The 16,444-nt window shown below is 41.5% G+C and overlaps 1 protein-coding gene across 2 annotated transcripts; it reads left to right on the top strand.

The window, feature by feature from the left end:
• The first annotated feature begins 203 nt into the window (after window positions 1–203).
• CLK1 (CDC-like kinase 1) lies at window positions 204–9,249 on the top strand. Of its 2 annotated transcripts, XM_011949945.1 has the most exons (12): window positions 204–715; window positions 938–1,166; window positions 2,191–2,281; window positions 2,667–2,733; window positions 4,285–4,401; window positions 4,490–4,656; window positions 5,412–5,506; window positions 5,590–5,719; window positions 7,538–7,620; window positions 7,952–8,031; window positions 8,345–8,435; window positions 8,882–9,249. In XM_011949945.1, the coding sequence occupies exons 1-12, from the start codon at window positions 555–557 to the stop codon at window positions 9,023–9,025; spliced, it is 1,455 nt and encodes a 484-aa protein (XP_011805335.1). In that variant the 5' UTR covers window positions 204–554; the 3' UTR covers window positions 9,026–9,249. The 2 variants fall into 2 exon arrangements, with proteins under 2 accessions (XP_011805335.1, XP_011805336.1); XM_011949946.1 differs by lacking the exon at window positions 2,191–2,281 and having other exon boundaries at window positions 555–715.
• The last annotated feature ends 7,195 nt before the right edge of the window (window positions 9,250–16,444 follow it).

Below are 16,444 nucleotides of genomic sequence, written 5' to 3' on the forward strand. Positions count from 1 at the left end.
ATTGAAGTCCTTGGTAGTTTCATTTATTCGTATGCAGAAATACTCTATAATGATGATTCTGTGTGATGATTCTGTCAGCAACTCAGATACAATTCTGATTATGTTTGCAGTAATCAGTAATGCGGTGTTGGTGAGGAACATTTATGATTGCATTTGAGTTGGAGACTAGTTTCTGGTACACGTTTAAAAGGGGACAATGACATGTGGACTTCTGTAGTACGTTTGTGCTACTGGTAGGGCAGGGTGTAAAATTTACCAAAATTAGTAAATTGTGATCCCTCAGCTTTTTTCACTTTTTTTACATTCTTCCAATAAATCTGGGCATGATATGGCTAATGCAGAGTGCCTGTGAATAAAGTTCAAACTGCAGATCAAATTGCAGAATATGGGACAACATAATCTTTGGATTTATCAGTGATTTCAGATTGAGTGACAATGATTATTAACTTTTGATTTAAAAAAAATGAGGTCCCGAGGGGACCTTTGTAAATACGAATTTTAAACAGCTCAGTGTGGGATACAATTTAACTAGGAAAAACTTGCCTTTTATGTAGATGAGACACTCAAAGAGAACTTACTGTCCTGATTGGGATGACAAGGATTGGGATTATGGAAAATGGAGGAGCAGCAGCAGTCATAAAAGAAGGAAGAGATCACATAGCAGTGCCCGGGAGAACAAGCGCTGCAAATACAATCACTCTAAAATGTGTGATAGGTAAGGAGGATACTTAAAATATCTGAATATAAAAATACATTATTAGATAAAACTAGTATCACTTAAAATAACTGCCATTCCTTTGTGTTTCTAATGAGAGATGGTTTGTAATGTTTGTAAAATTAAGGTGGTTGTGGGGGAGTCTAAGTGCTGTGCTGTGTTGAGAATGTGAGGATATTTGGTCTTAGCATAAAACATTGAAAATAATTTTTATTTCTCTAGCCATTATTTGGAAAGCAGGTCTATAAATGAGAAAGATTATCATAGTCGACGCTACATTGATGAGTACAGAAATGACTACAATCAAGGATGTGAACCTGGACATCGCCATAGAGACCATGAAAGCCGATATCAGAACCATAGTAGCAAGTCTTCTGGTAGAAGTGGAAGAAGTAGTTATAAAAGCAAACACAGGATTCACCACAGTACTTCACATCGTCGTTCACATGGGGTATGAACGTTTTTAAAACATTTTGGAAATTTTATATCCCACGTGGAACAGGGAAACTTGAATTTTTGCGTTTGATTATTTGAGAAAGTTTTAAGATGAAATCATCTCAGTTTTAACCTGCAGGATTTTTTCTGTGTTTGTTCATTGGATAGGAAATTCTGGAAATAAAGTACACATTTAGCTCTATAATTTAATTATTGGTTGGCTCCTAATTGACATTCCAGTGAAATGGTGGGAATTAATTGATTTAATTTAGATTAGTTGAAAATGATTACAAAATATTCTAAAAGGTTTTTTATGGTACTTCAAGAAATCTGATTAGTTTTGATATATTGAAACCTTATCACAAAAGTAGAACAGGCATTTTATTTTTGTATAATTTAGGATTAGGTATGCTTCTTTGTTCTAACAAGGCATGTTTTCTAACCCTTCTTTCACTAAGCAAACCAAAGCAGATTTGAACTGTTAAGGGTTATATATTAATTTGGAGATCAGTTCAGATGACATTAAAAATGCTGTAGTGTTATTCTTACATGCCAAATCTTTTTTTCCCCAAAATTAGCACTTTAATTTTATTTACTGTTATAATATTTGTTTTCTTAGATTAGCTAGGAAATCTTAGTTTGGCCACCGTCTACTTTGACAAGTAAATATTACATCCGACAATTTTGCAACATTAAATTAGAACACTAGAAACTAAAAAATTATGTTTCAGTGAATGCTACAACTAAGCATTTTTTTTTTTAAGAAAATCAATTGTATTATGTTTTGTTGCCTTGCCACTTTGAGTATCTTATCTGAAAATCTGTTCCTTGCCATGTTTTTCTCCTGTTAACATAAACTATGTGCCCTGTGAATTTCTGGGGACTGAATTTGAAATTGCTCCTGCCAACCGTTTGTGGCCTGGCGTGTATCTGAATGCCTGAATATCTCCCCGCTGAATGAATTTCGTATTCTGCCCTGAATTCACTCGGGTATATTGATTGGCTGGATGATCTTGGTGCCGCCCACTTGACGTTTCCAGAAGAGTCACCGAAGGAAAAGAACCAGGAGTGTAGAGGATGATGAGGAGGGTCACCTGATCTGTCAGAGTGGAGACGTACTAAGTGCAAGATGTATAGAATATTTTTCAACACTTATTAACTTTTCAGATAACATAATCTATATATAGATTAAGCTTTCAGGGATTTGGAAATCTTTTTTTCTTTCTCTTTTTTTTTTTTTTTGTTTTATTTTTCCATTTCTTTTGGTGGGGGGGATTGTATTTTTGCTTTCTTTAGAAATGTAATGTTTGTTATACAGAACTTCCAGAACAGTAATCAAATTAATGAAATTAGACCTAATAATTATGTTTTTTGCTGGTGTTGACCAATAAAATAAATATCTAGTGATAAGGAAATTTGTAGCATCAACTAGAATAATCTACATTGATAGCATTTATTGTGATAAGTACATTGTTTCCACTTCTTGATATGACTGAGAGTTATTTCTCTCTTTTAGATGAAATTGTTGATACTTTAGGTGAAGGAGCTTTTGGAAAAGTTGTGGAGTGCATCGATCATAAAGCGTAAGTTTCCCATGTTGGAATTACATTTAGGGAAGTTGGCAATATGGGTAATTTGATTTAGCTTTAGAAAATGGTCTGAGTTAGATATATATCTTTATACCCTTTTTTACTTGGATGTGAGAAACTTCCAGTTACAAGTACTTATCCCTTCATAAGTTTTAAACAGCTACTAATAGTATGTGTAGCTTCTAATTTTAGGCTGAGAACACACTTTATATTGTTTTGAAAGTATTCTTTTGTTGTCCTACTAGACACTGTTGTTAGGCCACACTTTCTTCCCCTGCCATATTAGTGGTTCTCGGCCTTGGTTTTTTGAGAGGTTTGCCTACCCCAGATCTTTTCAGGGTAGTTACGTAGGAATCTATGTATTTAGAAACTACCGTAATTCATTCTGATAACAGCCAGAGATAACTTAGTGTCCCCAGTTTAATTAATGTATGTTTATCAAACTACTGATTGAATTTTTTTTTTTTTTTTCTCAAGACAGAGTCTTGCTCTGTCACCCAGGGTGAATCAGTGGCACAATCTCAGTGGCACAATCTCAGCTCACTGCACCCTCTGCCTCCCGGGTTCAGGTGATTCCCCTGCCTCAGCCTCCTGAATAGGTGGAACTACAGGCACATGCCACCCTGCCTAGCTATTTTTTGTTTTAGTAGAGACAGAGTTTGACTATGTTGGCCAGGCTGGTCTCGATCTCCTGACCTCAGGTGATCTACCCACCTCAGCCTCCCAAAGTGCTGGGATTACAGGCATGAGCGCCCGGCTCCAGCCATGAAATTTCTTAAAATGGTATAGAATTTTTTTCGTTGCCCTCCCTGTTTGTTGTTGTTGTTACTCCTCTTCCTGAATGGCAAGGCAGTTTTGAGGAGGCTTCCTACTATTAATTGGTAAGGACATGAGAGCTCGAGTTCTTTTTTTGTTTTTGTTTTTGTTTTTCCTTTCCCTGAGATGGAGTGTTGGTCTGTCGCCCAGGTTGGGGTGCAGTGGTGCAATCTTGGCTCACTGCAACCTCCACCTTCCGGGTTCAAGTGATTCTCCTGCCTCAGCCTCCCAAGAAGCTGGGATTACAGGCACACACCACCATGCCTGGCTGATTTTCGTATTTTTGGTAGAGACAGGGTTCCACCATGTTGGCCAGGCTGGTCTCAAACTTCTGACCTTAACTGATACGCTACCTTCGGCCTCCCAAGGTGCTGGGATTATAGGCATGAGCCACTGCACCTGGCCCTAGAGCTCTTTACTCTGTCCCCACTGTATCCTAACTCTTCTGGCAACCTGGACTAAAAGAACATTTGAGATAATGTTTGACAGTGACAGGTACCTAGGAAGAAGTTGTTTAGCTGAATTACCAAAAAATAACTCATGTGAGTGGTGGTTTGAGGAAAGAAATTTGTGTCATTCAGCATGTAATATAGTCAGAACTGACACTAAACCATAAATTAAAAAAAAATACAGTGGGTCAGAGTAGACGTAGTACAGTTTGAAGTCAGTGATAACTGGAATTGAGCATCATGTCTGTCATTCTGAAATTTGCATGCATCTTTCCAACAGCGGAGATAGACATGTAGCAGTAAAAATAGTTAAAAATGTGGATAGATACTGTGAAGCTGCTCGCTCAGAAATACAAGTTCTGGAACACTTGAATACAACAGACCCCAACAGTACTTTGTAAGTATCAGATTAGAACTTGGGAAGTGGTGTCAGGTATGTTTAAATTAGAAGCAGCTATGCTTAGCTATTTTTCTTGTGTTTATAGCCGCTGTGTCCAGATGTTGGAATGGTTTGAGCATCATGGTCATATTTGCATTGTTTTTGAACTACTGGGACTTAGTACTTACGACTTCATTAAAGAAAATGGTTTTCTACCATTTCGACTGGATCATATCAGAAAGATAGCATATCAGATATGCAAGTCTGTGAATTGTAAGTTCTTGGTATATCTTCGTTAATTTGCTAGTTTTATCCATTCCACAAAATAAAATGTACATCCTAAGTATGTACAATTTTTATTTGATTAAAAATGAGGGAGGAAGAGTAGGTATGAAGAGATTTGATCACAGGCTGTTGATCATCAGTGTACATTTGATTCAATAAGTAGAATATCCATCATATAACAGTATACTGTGTTGCAGACTATAATTTATACTTTTCTGGTGCGTAAAAATAGTAACTTTAAATGCTGGCTAAAAATTAAGGCATGGTATATCATAAAAGAAAGCTTCATAAGAGGTAATGAGTTTTAGTTACTGGTGATTTTCTAGCAGACTGGAATGTTGTTGACCGTTCTTCTTTGGGCATATGGGAAAGGAATCGGAGGTTTTTTGTTGGAGTTTTTTGTTTTGAGACGGAGTCTCGCTTTGCTGCCCAGGCTGAAGTGCAGTGGCGCAGTCTTCACTCACTGGAAACTCTGCCTCCCCGGTTCAAGTGATTCTCCTGCCACAGCCTTCTGAGTAGCTGGGACTACAGGCACACGCCACCATGCTCGGCTAATTTTTGTAATTTTAGTAGAGACAGGGTTTCACTGTAATGGTCTGGAACTCCTGACCTCAAGTGATCCACCTGCCTTGGCCTCCAAAGTGCTGGGATTACAGGTGTGAGCCGCTGCACCTGGCCTGTTGTGGGGTTTTGTGGTTCGGTTTGATGTTTTCTGATTATGGCAACTTTCTCTTTATTCTCAGTTTTGCACAGTAATAAGTTGACTCACACAGACTTAAAGCCTGAAAACATCTTATTTGTGCAGTCTGACTACACAGAGGCATATAATCCCAAAATAGTAAGTCTTCCAAAGTACTCATAAAGTGAATATCTTATACCTTAATAGCTTATGCCTTCTTAACCATAATATATGATTTTCAGAAACGTGATGAACGCACCTTAATAAATCCAGATATTAAAGTTGTAGACTTTGGAAGTGCAACATATGATGATGAACATCACAGTACATTGGTATCTACAAGACATTATAGAGCACCTGAAGTTATTTTAGGTGAGTATTGATTGTCCTTTGAGAACCTTTGTATTTCCTTACTGAGACTTAAAATTTTTTTGCAGTTTTAGGTCTTACTTGTGGGGCTTTATCATTTTCTCTTTAAGGGATAAGTATCATGAAGTGCATTAAGGATTTTAAGCTTTCAATTGTATCAGATAGTTAGTTCTAGGAATTTGAGCAAGTGGCTTAACCTTTCTGGAATTGTTTTCACATTTGTAGTTATGTGGTAGGGTTTTTTAATGTAATAGTTTATTGCCAAGTGGGGCGCAGTGGCTCACATCTGTAATTCCCAGCATTTTGGGAGGCCGAGGCGGGCACATCACGAGGTCAGGAGATCAAGACCATCCTGGCTAACACGATGAAACCCCAACTCTACAAAAAAAATTTGCTGGGTGTGGTGGTGTACGCATCAGTAGTTCCAGCTACTCGGGAGGCTGAGGCAGGAGAATTGCTTGAACACCCAGGAGGCGGAGGTTGCAGTGAGCCAAGATTGCACCACTGCACTCCAGCCTGGGCAACAGAGCGAGACTCCGTCTCAGAAAATTGTTTAATGCCTACTATATTCCAGACTGTATATAACACTATATATTTTATTTATTTATTTTTATCGTTCATTTGTTTTTTAGGTGGAGACTTGCTCTGTTGCCCAGGCTGGAGTGCAGTGCTGCGATCTTGGCTCACTGCAACTTCTGCCTCCTGGGTTCAAGCAGTTCTCCTGCCTCAGCCTTGGCTCACTGCAACTTCTGCCTCCTGGGTTCAAGCAATTCTCCTGCCTCAGCCTCCTGAGTAGCTGGGATTACAGGCATATGCCACCATGCCCAGCTAATTTTTGTATTTTTAGTAGAGATGGGGTTTCACCGTGTTAGCCAGGATGATCTCGATCTCCTGACCTCGTGCTCCACCCGCCTCGGCCTCCCAAAGGGCTGGGATTACAGGCGTGAGCCACCGTGCCCAGCCTATTTTTTAATTTTTTTTTTTTTTTTTTTGAGACGGAGTCTCGCTCTGTCACCCAGGCTGGAGTGCGGTGGTGTGATCTCGGCTCACTGCAAGCTCTGCCTCCCGGGTTCATGCCATTCTCCTGCCTCAGCCTCTCGAGTAGCTGGGACTACAGGCGCCCGCCACCACGCCTGGCTAATTTTGTTTTTGTGTTTTTAGTAGAGGCGGGGTTTCACCGTGTTAGCCAGGATGATCTCGATCTCCTGACCTCGTGCTCCACCCGCCTCGGCCTCCCAAAGGGCTGGGATTACAGGCGTGAGCCACCGTGCCCAGCCAATTCATTATATATGTATATATAAATAGAGATGAGATCTCACTAGGTTGCCTAGGCTGGTCTTGAACTCTTGAGCTCAAGCAGTTCTCCCATCTTGGCCTCCCAAAGCACTGGGATTACAGGTGTGAGCCACTGTGCCCAGCCTACATTACATATGCTTTTTTAAAAAAGTATTACTGTTGACCAGGCGCCATGGCTCATGCCTGTAATGCCAGCACTTTGGGAGGCCGAGGCGGGCGGATCATGGGGGCAGGAATTCAAAACCAGCCCGGCCAACATGGTGAAACCCCACCTCTACTAAAAATACAAAAATTAGCCGGGCATGGTGGCAGGCGCCTGTAGTCCCAGCTACTTGGGAGGCTGAGGCAGGAGAATGGCATGAACCCGGGAGGCGGAGCTTGCATTAAGCCGAGATCGCACCACTGCTCTCCAGCCTGGGCGACAGAGGAGACTGTCTAAAAGAAAAAAAAAAAGTATTACTGCTAACATTTTAATTTCTTTAACAAATAATTGAGGATTTTTTTCCCTTACATTTTGCTTTGCAGCCCTAGGGTGGTCCCAACCATGTGATGTCTGGAGTATAGGATGCATTCTTATTGAATACTATCTGGGGTTTACCGTATTTCCAGTAAGTGACAATGATGTATTCAACCTTGCTTTGCACAAGAAAAGTGCCTGTTTATATGAAGAAATAAAGTATACATACACATTTAGATAGCTTCTTCCCCCATTATAGACTATTAATTGTAGATAAGCATAAATTAAAATGAAACTAATTCATATTTCTTTCATGATTGTTTTATTTAAAACACTTTTAAGTATATAAGCAATTATCCGTGTCCATGTAGGAAATCATTGGCAAGTTTGTTCTGCAAGCATTAATGTTTTTTGCTGTCAGCTTTTAACTATGTCTGTTTTGGTGGTCATCTTCCTCAGGTTTGTTTTTATTTTATTTCTAGACACACGATAGTAAGGAGCACTTAGCAATGATGGAAAGGATTCTCGGACCTCTACCAAAACATATGATACAGAAAACCAGGTACGTTTTAAGAGTTAGTGACATCCTTAGTATCATTTGATCACATCTTCTGATTAGAACTTAATTTTTTAAAAAAATTTTCACTCTACCAAGTCTCAGGAGCTGATTAAGAACTTTATAAATAATGAAGTCAGACTAATATTTTTATCAGTTAAATAGTAGATTACCTTGGTGCAAAGCAGGTAACGTTTCTATCCCATGGCTGCCATTTAAGTCTCTAGAAAAGTGATCTGGGAAAGCATAGTGATAACCTTTGCTAGCTGTTTTAAGTTTTCAGTGTTATAAACATGAATGGATATTGACTTACTTTTAGGAAACGTAAATATTTTCACCATGATCGATTAGACTGGGATGAACACAGTTCTGCTGGCAGATATGTTTCAAGGCGCTGTAAACCTCTGAAGGTAAGCCTTTAAGACATTGCTCAAATAGTCAAAACTTTGAGTTTCTTCTGTTTGTCTTTTGAGACAGAACCCTGCTTCGTTGCCCAGGCTGGAGTAGAGTGGCACGATCTTGGCCCAGCTCATTGCAACCTCTGCATCCCAGGCTCAAGCGAGTCTCGGCCTCCCAAGTAGCTGGGATTACAGATGCATGCCACCATGCTTTTTTTTTTTCCCCTCCAAATAGTAAAGACAGGGTTTTACTATGTTAGCCAGGCTGGTCTTGAACTCCTGCCCTCAAGTGATCTGCCTGCCTTGGCCTCCCAGAGTGCTGGGATTATAGGCGTGGGTGACCATGCCTGGCCTCTTTTCCGTTTTTATGGTGGTTATATATAGTGGTTTACTATACTGTTACACAGTATAGTAAATGGTAGTGGAAAAGGCTGTTGAATTTCTTTTTTTTCTTCCAGGAATTTATGCTTTCTCAGGATGTTGAACATGAGTGTCTCTTTGACCTCATTCAGAAAATGTTGGAGTATGATCCAGCCAAAAGAATTACTCTCAAAGAAGCCTTAAAGCATCCTTTCTTTGACCTTCTGAAGAAAACTCTATAGATCTGTAATTGGACAGCTCTCTTGAAGAGATCTTATAGACTGTATCAGTCTAATTTTTAAATTTTAAGTTATTTTGTACAGCTTTGTAAATTCTTAACGTTTTTGTATTGCCATGTTTATTTTGTTTGGGTAATTTGATTTGTTAAGTACATAGCTAAGTAATGAACATCTTTTTCAGTAATTGTAAAGTGATTTATTCAGAATAAATTTTTTGTGCTTATGAAGTTGATATGTATCTGAACAGTTTGTTCTAAGTACCATTTTTCTTCCTGCCTCAAAGAATGGACATAGATTTCTGTTTTTGGAGATTTCCTCAGGTCTGGGAAAATTTAGCTTCATTTCCATTCTAGGGATTGTCAAGATTGAGACTTACTGCCTCATAAGTTAAATGTAATGAAACCAGATTATGGACACAGTTCTGCCGGCAGATATGTCTCAAGGCGCCGTAAACCTCTGAAGGTAAGCCTTTGAGACATTGCTCAAATAGTCAAAACTTCGAGTTTCTTCTGTTTGTCTTTTGAGATCAGGCGAGAAGAATTCTGTCTTTATTCCTACTCAAACTTAGTATTGCGGTTTGCTGTTAATTGTTGCACAGGATCTGAAGTCATTTACAGAATCCCACTGTGGTGGAGCCTTCATTCCTTTGCAGCCTAGTCTGAATTTATCAAGTGAGTGTGTGTAATACAGCAAATTTTTGTCTGGTTTCGTCTATGTTTGATCCATTTGGGATCCTGAGGCTTGGATCTTTCCATAGTTTTTTTGGTTTGGGGGGTTTTCTTCCTTTCTTTCCTTTTTCTTTCTTTCCTTTGCTTTCCTTCCTTCCTTTCCTTCCTTCCCCTCCTTCCCTCCCTTCCTCCCTTTCTTCCTTTTCTTCCTTTTCTTTCTTTTCTGTCTTCTCTTTCTTTCAGAAATTTTTAAATGCTGGCCAGGTGTGGTGGCTCACGACTATAATCCTAGCACTTTGGTAGGCAGATCGTTTGAGGCCAGGAGTTTGAGACCAACACGTTGAAACCCCATCTCTACTAAAAACAAAAATTAGCCAGACGTGGTGGCAAGCACTTGTAATCCCAGCTACTTGGTGATGCTGAAGCTTGAGAATAGCTTGAACCCGAGAGGCAGAGTGTGCAGTGAGTCCAGATGGCACCACTGCACTCCGGCCTGGGTAACAATGAGACTGTCTATCAAAAAAAAAAAAATGCAGTTAGGCCTCAGAGATTTTAAGCAGACGGAGTCTCACTCTATTGCTCAGGCTAGAGCAATCTCAGCTCACTGCAACATCTGCTTCTCGGGTTCAAGCAATTCTTGAGCCTCAGCTTCCTGAGTAGCCAGGATTATAGGTGTGAGCCACCAGGCCTGACTGATTTTTGTGTTTTTTATTAGAGACCGGGTTTCACCATGTTTGCCAGGCCAGTCTCGAACTCCTGGCCTCAAGTGATCCACCCGCCTCATCCTCCCAAATGCTGGGATTACAGGCCTCAGTCATGGCACCTGGCCTGAATCCTGAATTTTGTGTTATGTAAATTGACATTGTAAGTGGTGGTGTGGGTAGTCATTTGTACCAATGAGAATCAAAAGTACAGTAGTTGCGTGTTTGACTAAAATGTGTTAGATTGGATTGACTTAAACCAAACCTTAAGGGCCCATATTAGAAAATAGGTTTAAAAGGTAGGCAGTTCCAGGCTTTGAGGCTTGTTCCTCAGGAATGGTGTCCAGAGCAAATTTGCTAACATCCCATTTGTCGAAGAAGTCGCACAACTGCATCCAGAATCATGGTACTGCAAGGTTGTAGGGCAAAAAAGGTGGAGAATTTGGGCCATCAAGGGAATCAGTTCACCCACCCTACCTATCCCCAGTCTATTAACATAGCAGCCAGAGTGAGCCTGTTAAAACTTATATCACTCATGTCAAAATCTCTAATCATTTCATCCAGCAATTTGACTACTGGATATCTACCCAGAGGAAAATAAGTCATTATATGAACAAGATGTGTATAGCAGCATGATTTGCAATTGCAAAAATACGGAACCAGCCTAAATGCCTATCAACGAGTGGATAAAGAAAATGTGGCATAGCAGGCACATGTTCTCAGGACCTCCTGAGGGCTGTGTCACACACACACACAAAAAAAGTGTATACACCAGGGAATACTACTCAGCCATAAAAAAGAACAAAATACGGTATTCATAGCAATCTGGATGGAGTTGGAGACCATTCTAAGTAAAGTAACTCAGGAATGGAGAACCAAATATTGTATGTTTTCACTTGCAAGTGGGAACTAAGCTATGAGGACGGAAAGGCATAAGAATCATGGACTTTCGGGACTTGGGGAAGGGTGGGAGGGAGGTGAGTGAGGGATAAAAGACTACATGTTGGGTACAGTGTACACTGCTTGGATGACACGGTGCACCAAAATCTCAGAAATTATCACTAAATAACTTATCCATGTAACCAAAAACCACCTGTTTCCCCAAAACTAATGAAAAAGAAACAAAAAAATGGGGAAAAATATCTTCAATGGCTTCAGATCCTTCCTGCTTTTGGGGAGAAAATGAAAATGAAAAAAAAAAAATCCTCCGATGGCTTCCATGTCAGTTTCACTGAAGTATTTACAGTCACCTTTAAAAAGGTCTACAATATAGCCTGTACCACTCCACTTTCCTGATCACATGGCTACTTTTCCCCCACATGTAGCGCTGTAGCCTCACCAAGTATAGTCCATTCTCTTAGGTATCCACATCTCCTTCCCTTACCCTCCTGTCATTCAAGAGTTTATTCATTTCAGTGAAGTATCCTCTGACTGCATTACTTAAAATTGCAATACCCTCCTTTGTCAACTCCATTTACATCCTCTTTGCTTCCCCCCACCCCTACTCGTAAGATTTTTTACTGGGGCGGGGCGCAGTGGCTCTTTCCTGTAATCCCAGCACTTTGGGAGGCTGTGGGCAGACTGATTGCTTAAGTCCAGGAGTTCAAGACCAGCCTGGGCAACATGGTGAAACCCCCTCTCTACAAAAAATAGAAAAATTAGCTGGGTGTGGTGGCATGTACCTGTAGTCTCAACTGGTTGGTGGGGCTGAGGTGGGAGGATCGCTTGAGCCTGGTGGAGGTTGCAGTGAGCTGGGACCATGCTACTGCATTCCAGCCTGGGTGACACAGTGAGACCCCATCTCCAAAAAAAAAATTTTTACTACCGAGATGCAGTGGCTCATGCCTATAATCCCAACACTTTGGGAGCCCCAAACATTGCTTGAGTCCAGGAGTTGGAAACCAGCTTGGGCAATATAGGGAGATCCTGTCTCTGCAAAAAATTTAAAAATAGTCAAGTGTGGTGGCATGCTTCTATAGTCTCAGCTACCTGGGACTTGAATTCATGGGCTCAAGCAATTCACCTGGGGGTGGTGGCTCACACCTCTAATCCCAATACTTTGGGATGCCAAGGCAGGCAGATTGCTTGAGTCCAGGAGTTAAAGACCTGACTGGGCAACATGGTGAAACCTCACCTCTATTAAAAACACAAAAATTAGCCAGGCATAGTGGCGCTTACATGTAGTCTCAGCTACTTGGGAGGCTGAAGTGGGAGGATCACTTGAGCCCAGAAGGCAGTGGTTGCAGTGAGCTTAGGTCATGTCATTGGACTCCAGCCTGAGGGACAGAGTGAGACCCTGTCTCAAAAAAGCTATTTGGCCAGGCGTGGTGGCTCACGCCTCTAATCCCAGCACTTTGGGAGGCTGAGGCAGGCAGGTCACCTGAGGTCAGGAGTTCAAGACCAGTCTGGCCAACATGGTGAAACCCCATCTCTAAAAAAATATAAAAATTAGCCAGGCAGGCATAATGGCAGGTGCCTGTAATCCCAGCTACTCGGGAGAATCGCTTGAACCTGGGAGGCGGAGGTTGTAGTGAGCTGAGATTGCCCCACTGCACTCCAGCCTGGACAGCAGTGAGACTCTTGTCTCAAAAAAAAAAAAAAGAGCAATTCACCAGCCTCAGCTTCTCCAGTAGCTGGGACTACAGGTGCATACCACCATGCCTGGCTTTGAGAATATGTCTCTTAAAATTATTCCACCTGAGGGGCCAGAAGTAGAGCTATTTATACACCAACTCCTGTCAGTCACTGAGTTAGGCTGCTATGACTTCACACCAGGGGATGTTAATCTTAAGCATGGTGCATTCACATTGGGCTCACGCAGGGAAAGAAAGCTTTAGCCAAAAAGACACAAGTGGCTGGGCATGGTGGCTCACACCTCTAATCCCAGCACTTTGGGAGGCCGAGGTGGGTGGATCACTTGAGGACATGAGTTCAAGACTAACCTGCCCAACATCGTGAAACCCCGTTCTCTACAAAAATACAAAAATTAGCTGGGGATGAAGGCAGGTGCCTGTAATCCCAGCTACTCGGTAGACTGAGGTGGGAGAATCACTTGAACCCAGGAGGCAGAGTTTGCAGTGAGTCGAGATCACGCCACTGCACTGCAGCCTGGGCAACAGACAGAGTGAGACTCCATCTCAAAAAAAAAAGACCCAGGTGCTGGCAGGAGATGTTGGACCTGTATGTACTAAGTAAGGCCTAATAAGATCAGGGAGGGAGCCAAAAATGTCTGCTAAGGCCACACCTTGCACTGCCGAGATCCACTCGAGCCCTATCTTAAATTTACCATGTCCTTGGCACTGGTCTTTTTTTAAAAAAAAAAAAAAAGATTATAAGGCTGGGTGTGGTGGCTCATGCCTGTAATCCCAGCACTTTGGGAGGCTGGGTAGGAGGATCACCTGAGGTCAAGAGTTCAAGACAAGCCTGGCCAACATGGTGAAACCCCGTCAAAAATACAAAAATTATCTGGGCATGGTGATGGCTGCCTGTAATCCCAGCTACTCGGGAGGCTGAGGCAGGAGAATCACGTGAACCCAGGAGGCGGAGGTTGCAGTGAGCTGAGATCGAGTTACTGTGCTTCAACCTGGTTGACAGAGCAAGACCCTGTCTCCAAAAAAAAAAAAAAAAAAAATTTATAACAGAAGGATAAATGGAATAAGCTATAAAGTCTCCACTGTTGTACTTGGTCCTGAGGTCAATAAAGATAACACCTCTGCACTGTACCACACATTGAAGATTCTCATCTTACTGGTCTGGAATGCTTGTCCCTGATGAGGTACAACGGTATGGCAACATAATATGAAATCCATATTTGAGACCTGGCACAGAGGCTCACATCTGTAATTCTAGCACTTTCGGAGGCCAAGGCAGGTGGATTGCCTGAGCTCAGGAGTTTGAGACCAGACTGGGCAACATGGTGAAACCCTGTCTCTACTAAAATACAAAAAATTAGCCAGATGTGGTGGCACACACCTGTAATCCCAGCTACTTGGGAGGCTGAGGCACGAGAATCGCTTGAATGCAGGAGGTGGAGATTACAGCGAGCCAAGATTGCACCACTACACTCCAGCCTGGGTCACAGCAAGAGACTCTGTCTCCAAAAAAAAAAAAAAAAAGAGGAAATACATATTTGATCTTTGTCCCCAGTTCAGACCTTTTCAATCCCTTGAAGTTGCCTAGGAGACAAGAGGTGAGATAAGAGGGAGATGAAGGTAAAATTAGCCTCTTTTGTTATTCATAACAAGGCCCTTTCAACCATACCTGAGTTCATGTTTATGAGGTGAAACAAACACTTCCATTTTTTGAAAGCCTCCAAGGATGGGAATTTGTTGCCGGGAGAACCAATCATGAGATGAGAGGGTGGGAACTTTCAGCCCTACCTTCCTGATCTCTGGGATAGGGAGGAGGTCTGAAGATTGACTGAATCACTAATGGCAGATGATTTAATCAGTCATGCCTACCTAATGGAACCTCCTTCAAACCCTCAAATGATGGGGTGTGGGGAGCTTTTGGGTTGGTGAACACACAGAGGTGCTGGGAGGGTGGGGGATCTGGAGATGGTCTGGAAGCTCCACGCACCTCCGTTGTACCTTGCCCTAGGCAGCTCTTCCACCTGGCTGTTCTTGAGTTGTATCCTTTATAATAAACTGGTAATCTAGAAGTAAACTGCTTTCCTGAGTTCTGTGAGCTTTTCTACCAAATTACTGAACCCAAAGAGGAAGTCATGGGAGCTACAAACCTCCAATTTATAGCCAGTCAGCTCTCAGCTGCCATTTGTAAATTCTCCCAATACTTTGAATAGTTGAGCCCTATGGACCACCCTTTTCCTTTCTCAGGGATCTTAGCCCCTCAAGTCATCACTGCCTTGGTAACTGCTTGGGGTTTTTTAACTTAAGTATTTTACATTTTGTCCGGGTTTTCTAGTTATTTTTAGTGAGAGGGTTTGTTGGAATAAGTGATCCTACCATAGCTAGAAGCAGAACTCCCAGGCATGCAATACCGAAGGAAGAAAAGTGAGCATAAAAAGAGTCCCTTGGGCTTTGTTAACAAAGACCAACCAAATCAAAACCAAACAGTCTATAGCCCTACCACCCTGAATGCACCTGAACTCAGAAGCTAAGCAAGCTCAGGCCTGGTTAGTACTTAGGTGGGATTCTTACCGGGTGCTGTAAACTTTTGACCCCTGACTCACTCTTGCCAGGTACAGTGACTTGCACCTATAGTCCCAGCTACTCAGGAGGATGGCTTGAGCCCAAGAATTGGAGTCCAGCTTAGGCAACATAGTGGGACCCGTCTCTAAAAACAAAAACTTGGCTTTTTATCCTAATAGCAAGACTCTGGTTTTTCATTTTGTATGTCAATTGGCAACTAAGACATTTGTCAGTCTACATCTCACCATAAGCCTTGTTTTCTTGAATCTTGTGAAATTCACTCTACTTGCTAGGTTTATAAATTTGGCAAATGCCAACCATGGAATAACTCCCACTACATTGCCTTCATAGAGAACTGTTTTTTTTTTTTTTTCAAGCTCACTCCCGGCCATAAAGCACTTTGGATTGTAGGTTCTAGAAGATTTCTCCTTGTGTGTCTCACATCTCTCTCTCTGAAAACCCCGTGTTTCTTTGGTTTTTTTTTCCTCCCTAACACACCACCTCCCTGGGTCAAACCCCTGTGTTTCTAATCCCTGGACCTTAATTAATGGTATTGTGTAAATTCATACATGTTGCCTTAAATTTTTCTTTTGCTTGGGAATTTGAAGGCATCCATAGCTTATATTATTTTTTGAGAACTGATGTTTTCAACATTGATATTTTGATAATTTTAAAATCAGCCTTCTTTAGGTGTAATTTACATACAATAAGTTTACCCATCTTAAGCGCATGGTACAATATTTTGACAGATGTACACGTAGCCACCATCCCCAATAATATTCAGTTACAATATTTTCTTAGCATATGGCTGATTAAAAAGAAGAAAAGAAAGAACATCTCCACAATGCCCATACGTTTCCTCATACTGCTTTTCTGGCAATCTCTATCCCACCTTCAGCAGCT

The sequence above is a fragment of the Colobus angolensis genome, unplaced genomic scaffold (genome assembly GCF_000951035.1).
Source record: "Colobus angolensis palliatus isolate OR3802 unplaced genomic scaffold, Cang.pa_1.0 Scaffold30, whole genome shotgun sequence".
NCBI lineage: Eukaryota > Metazoa > Chordata > Mammalia > Primates > Cercopithecidae > Colobus > Colobus angolensis.

What these genes read in the sequence shown, in the direction of transcription:
- CLK1 (XM_011949945.1), top strand. Translation starts at nt 555, where the DNA reads ATGAGACACTCAAAGAGAACTTACTGTCCTGATTGGGATGACAAGGAT. An exon ending in CACATCGTCGTTCACATGGG is followed by an intron (nt 1,167 to 2,190) that starts GTATGAACGTTT and finishes TGACGTTTCCAG; the next exon opens with AAGAGTCACCGAAGGAAAAG. An exon ending in GGCGCTGTAAACCTCTGAAG is followed by an intron (nt 8,436 to 8,881) that starts GTAAGCCTTTAA and finishes TTTTTCTTCCAG; the next exon opens with GAATTTATGCTTTCTCAGGA.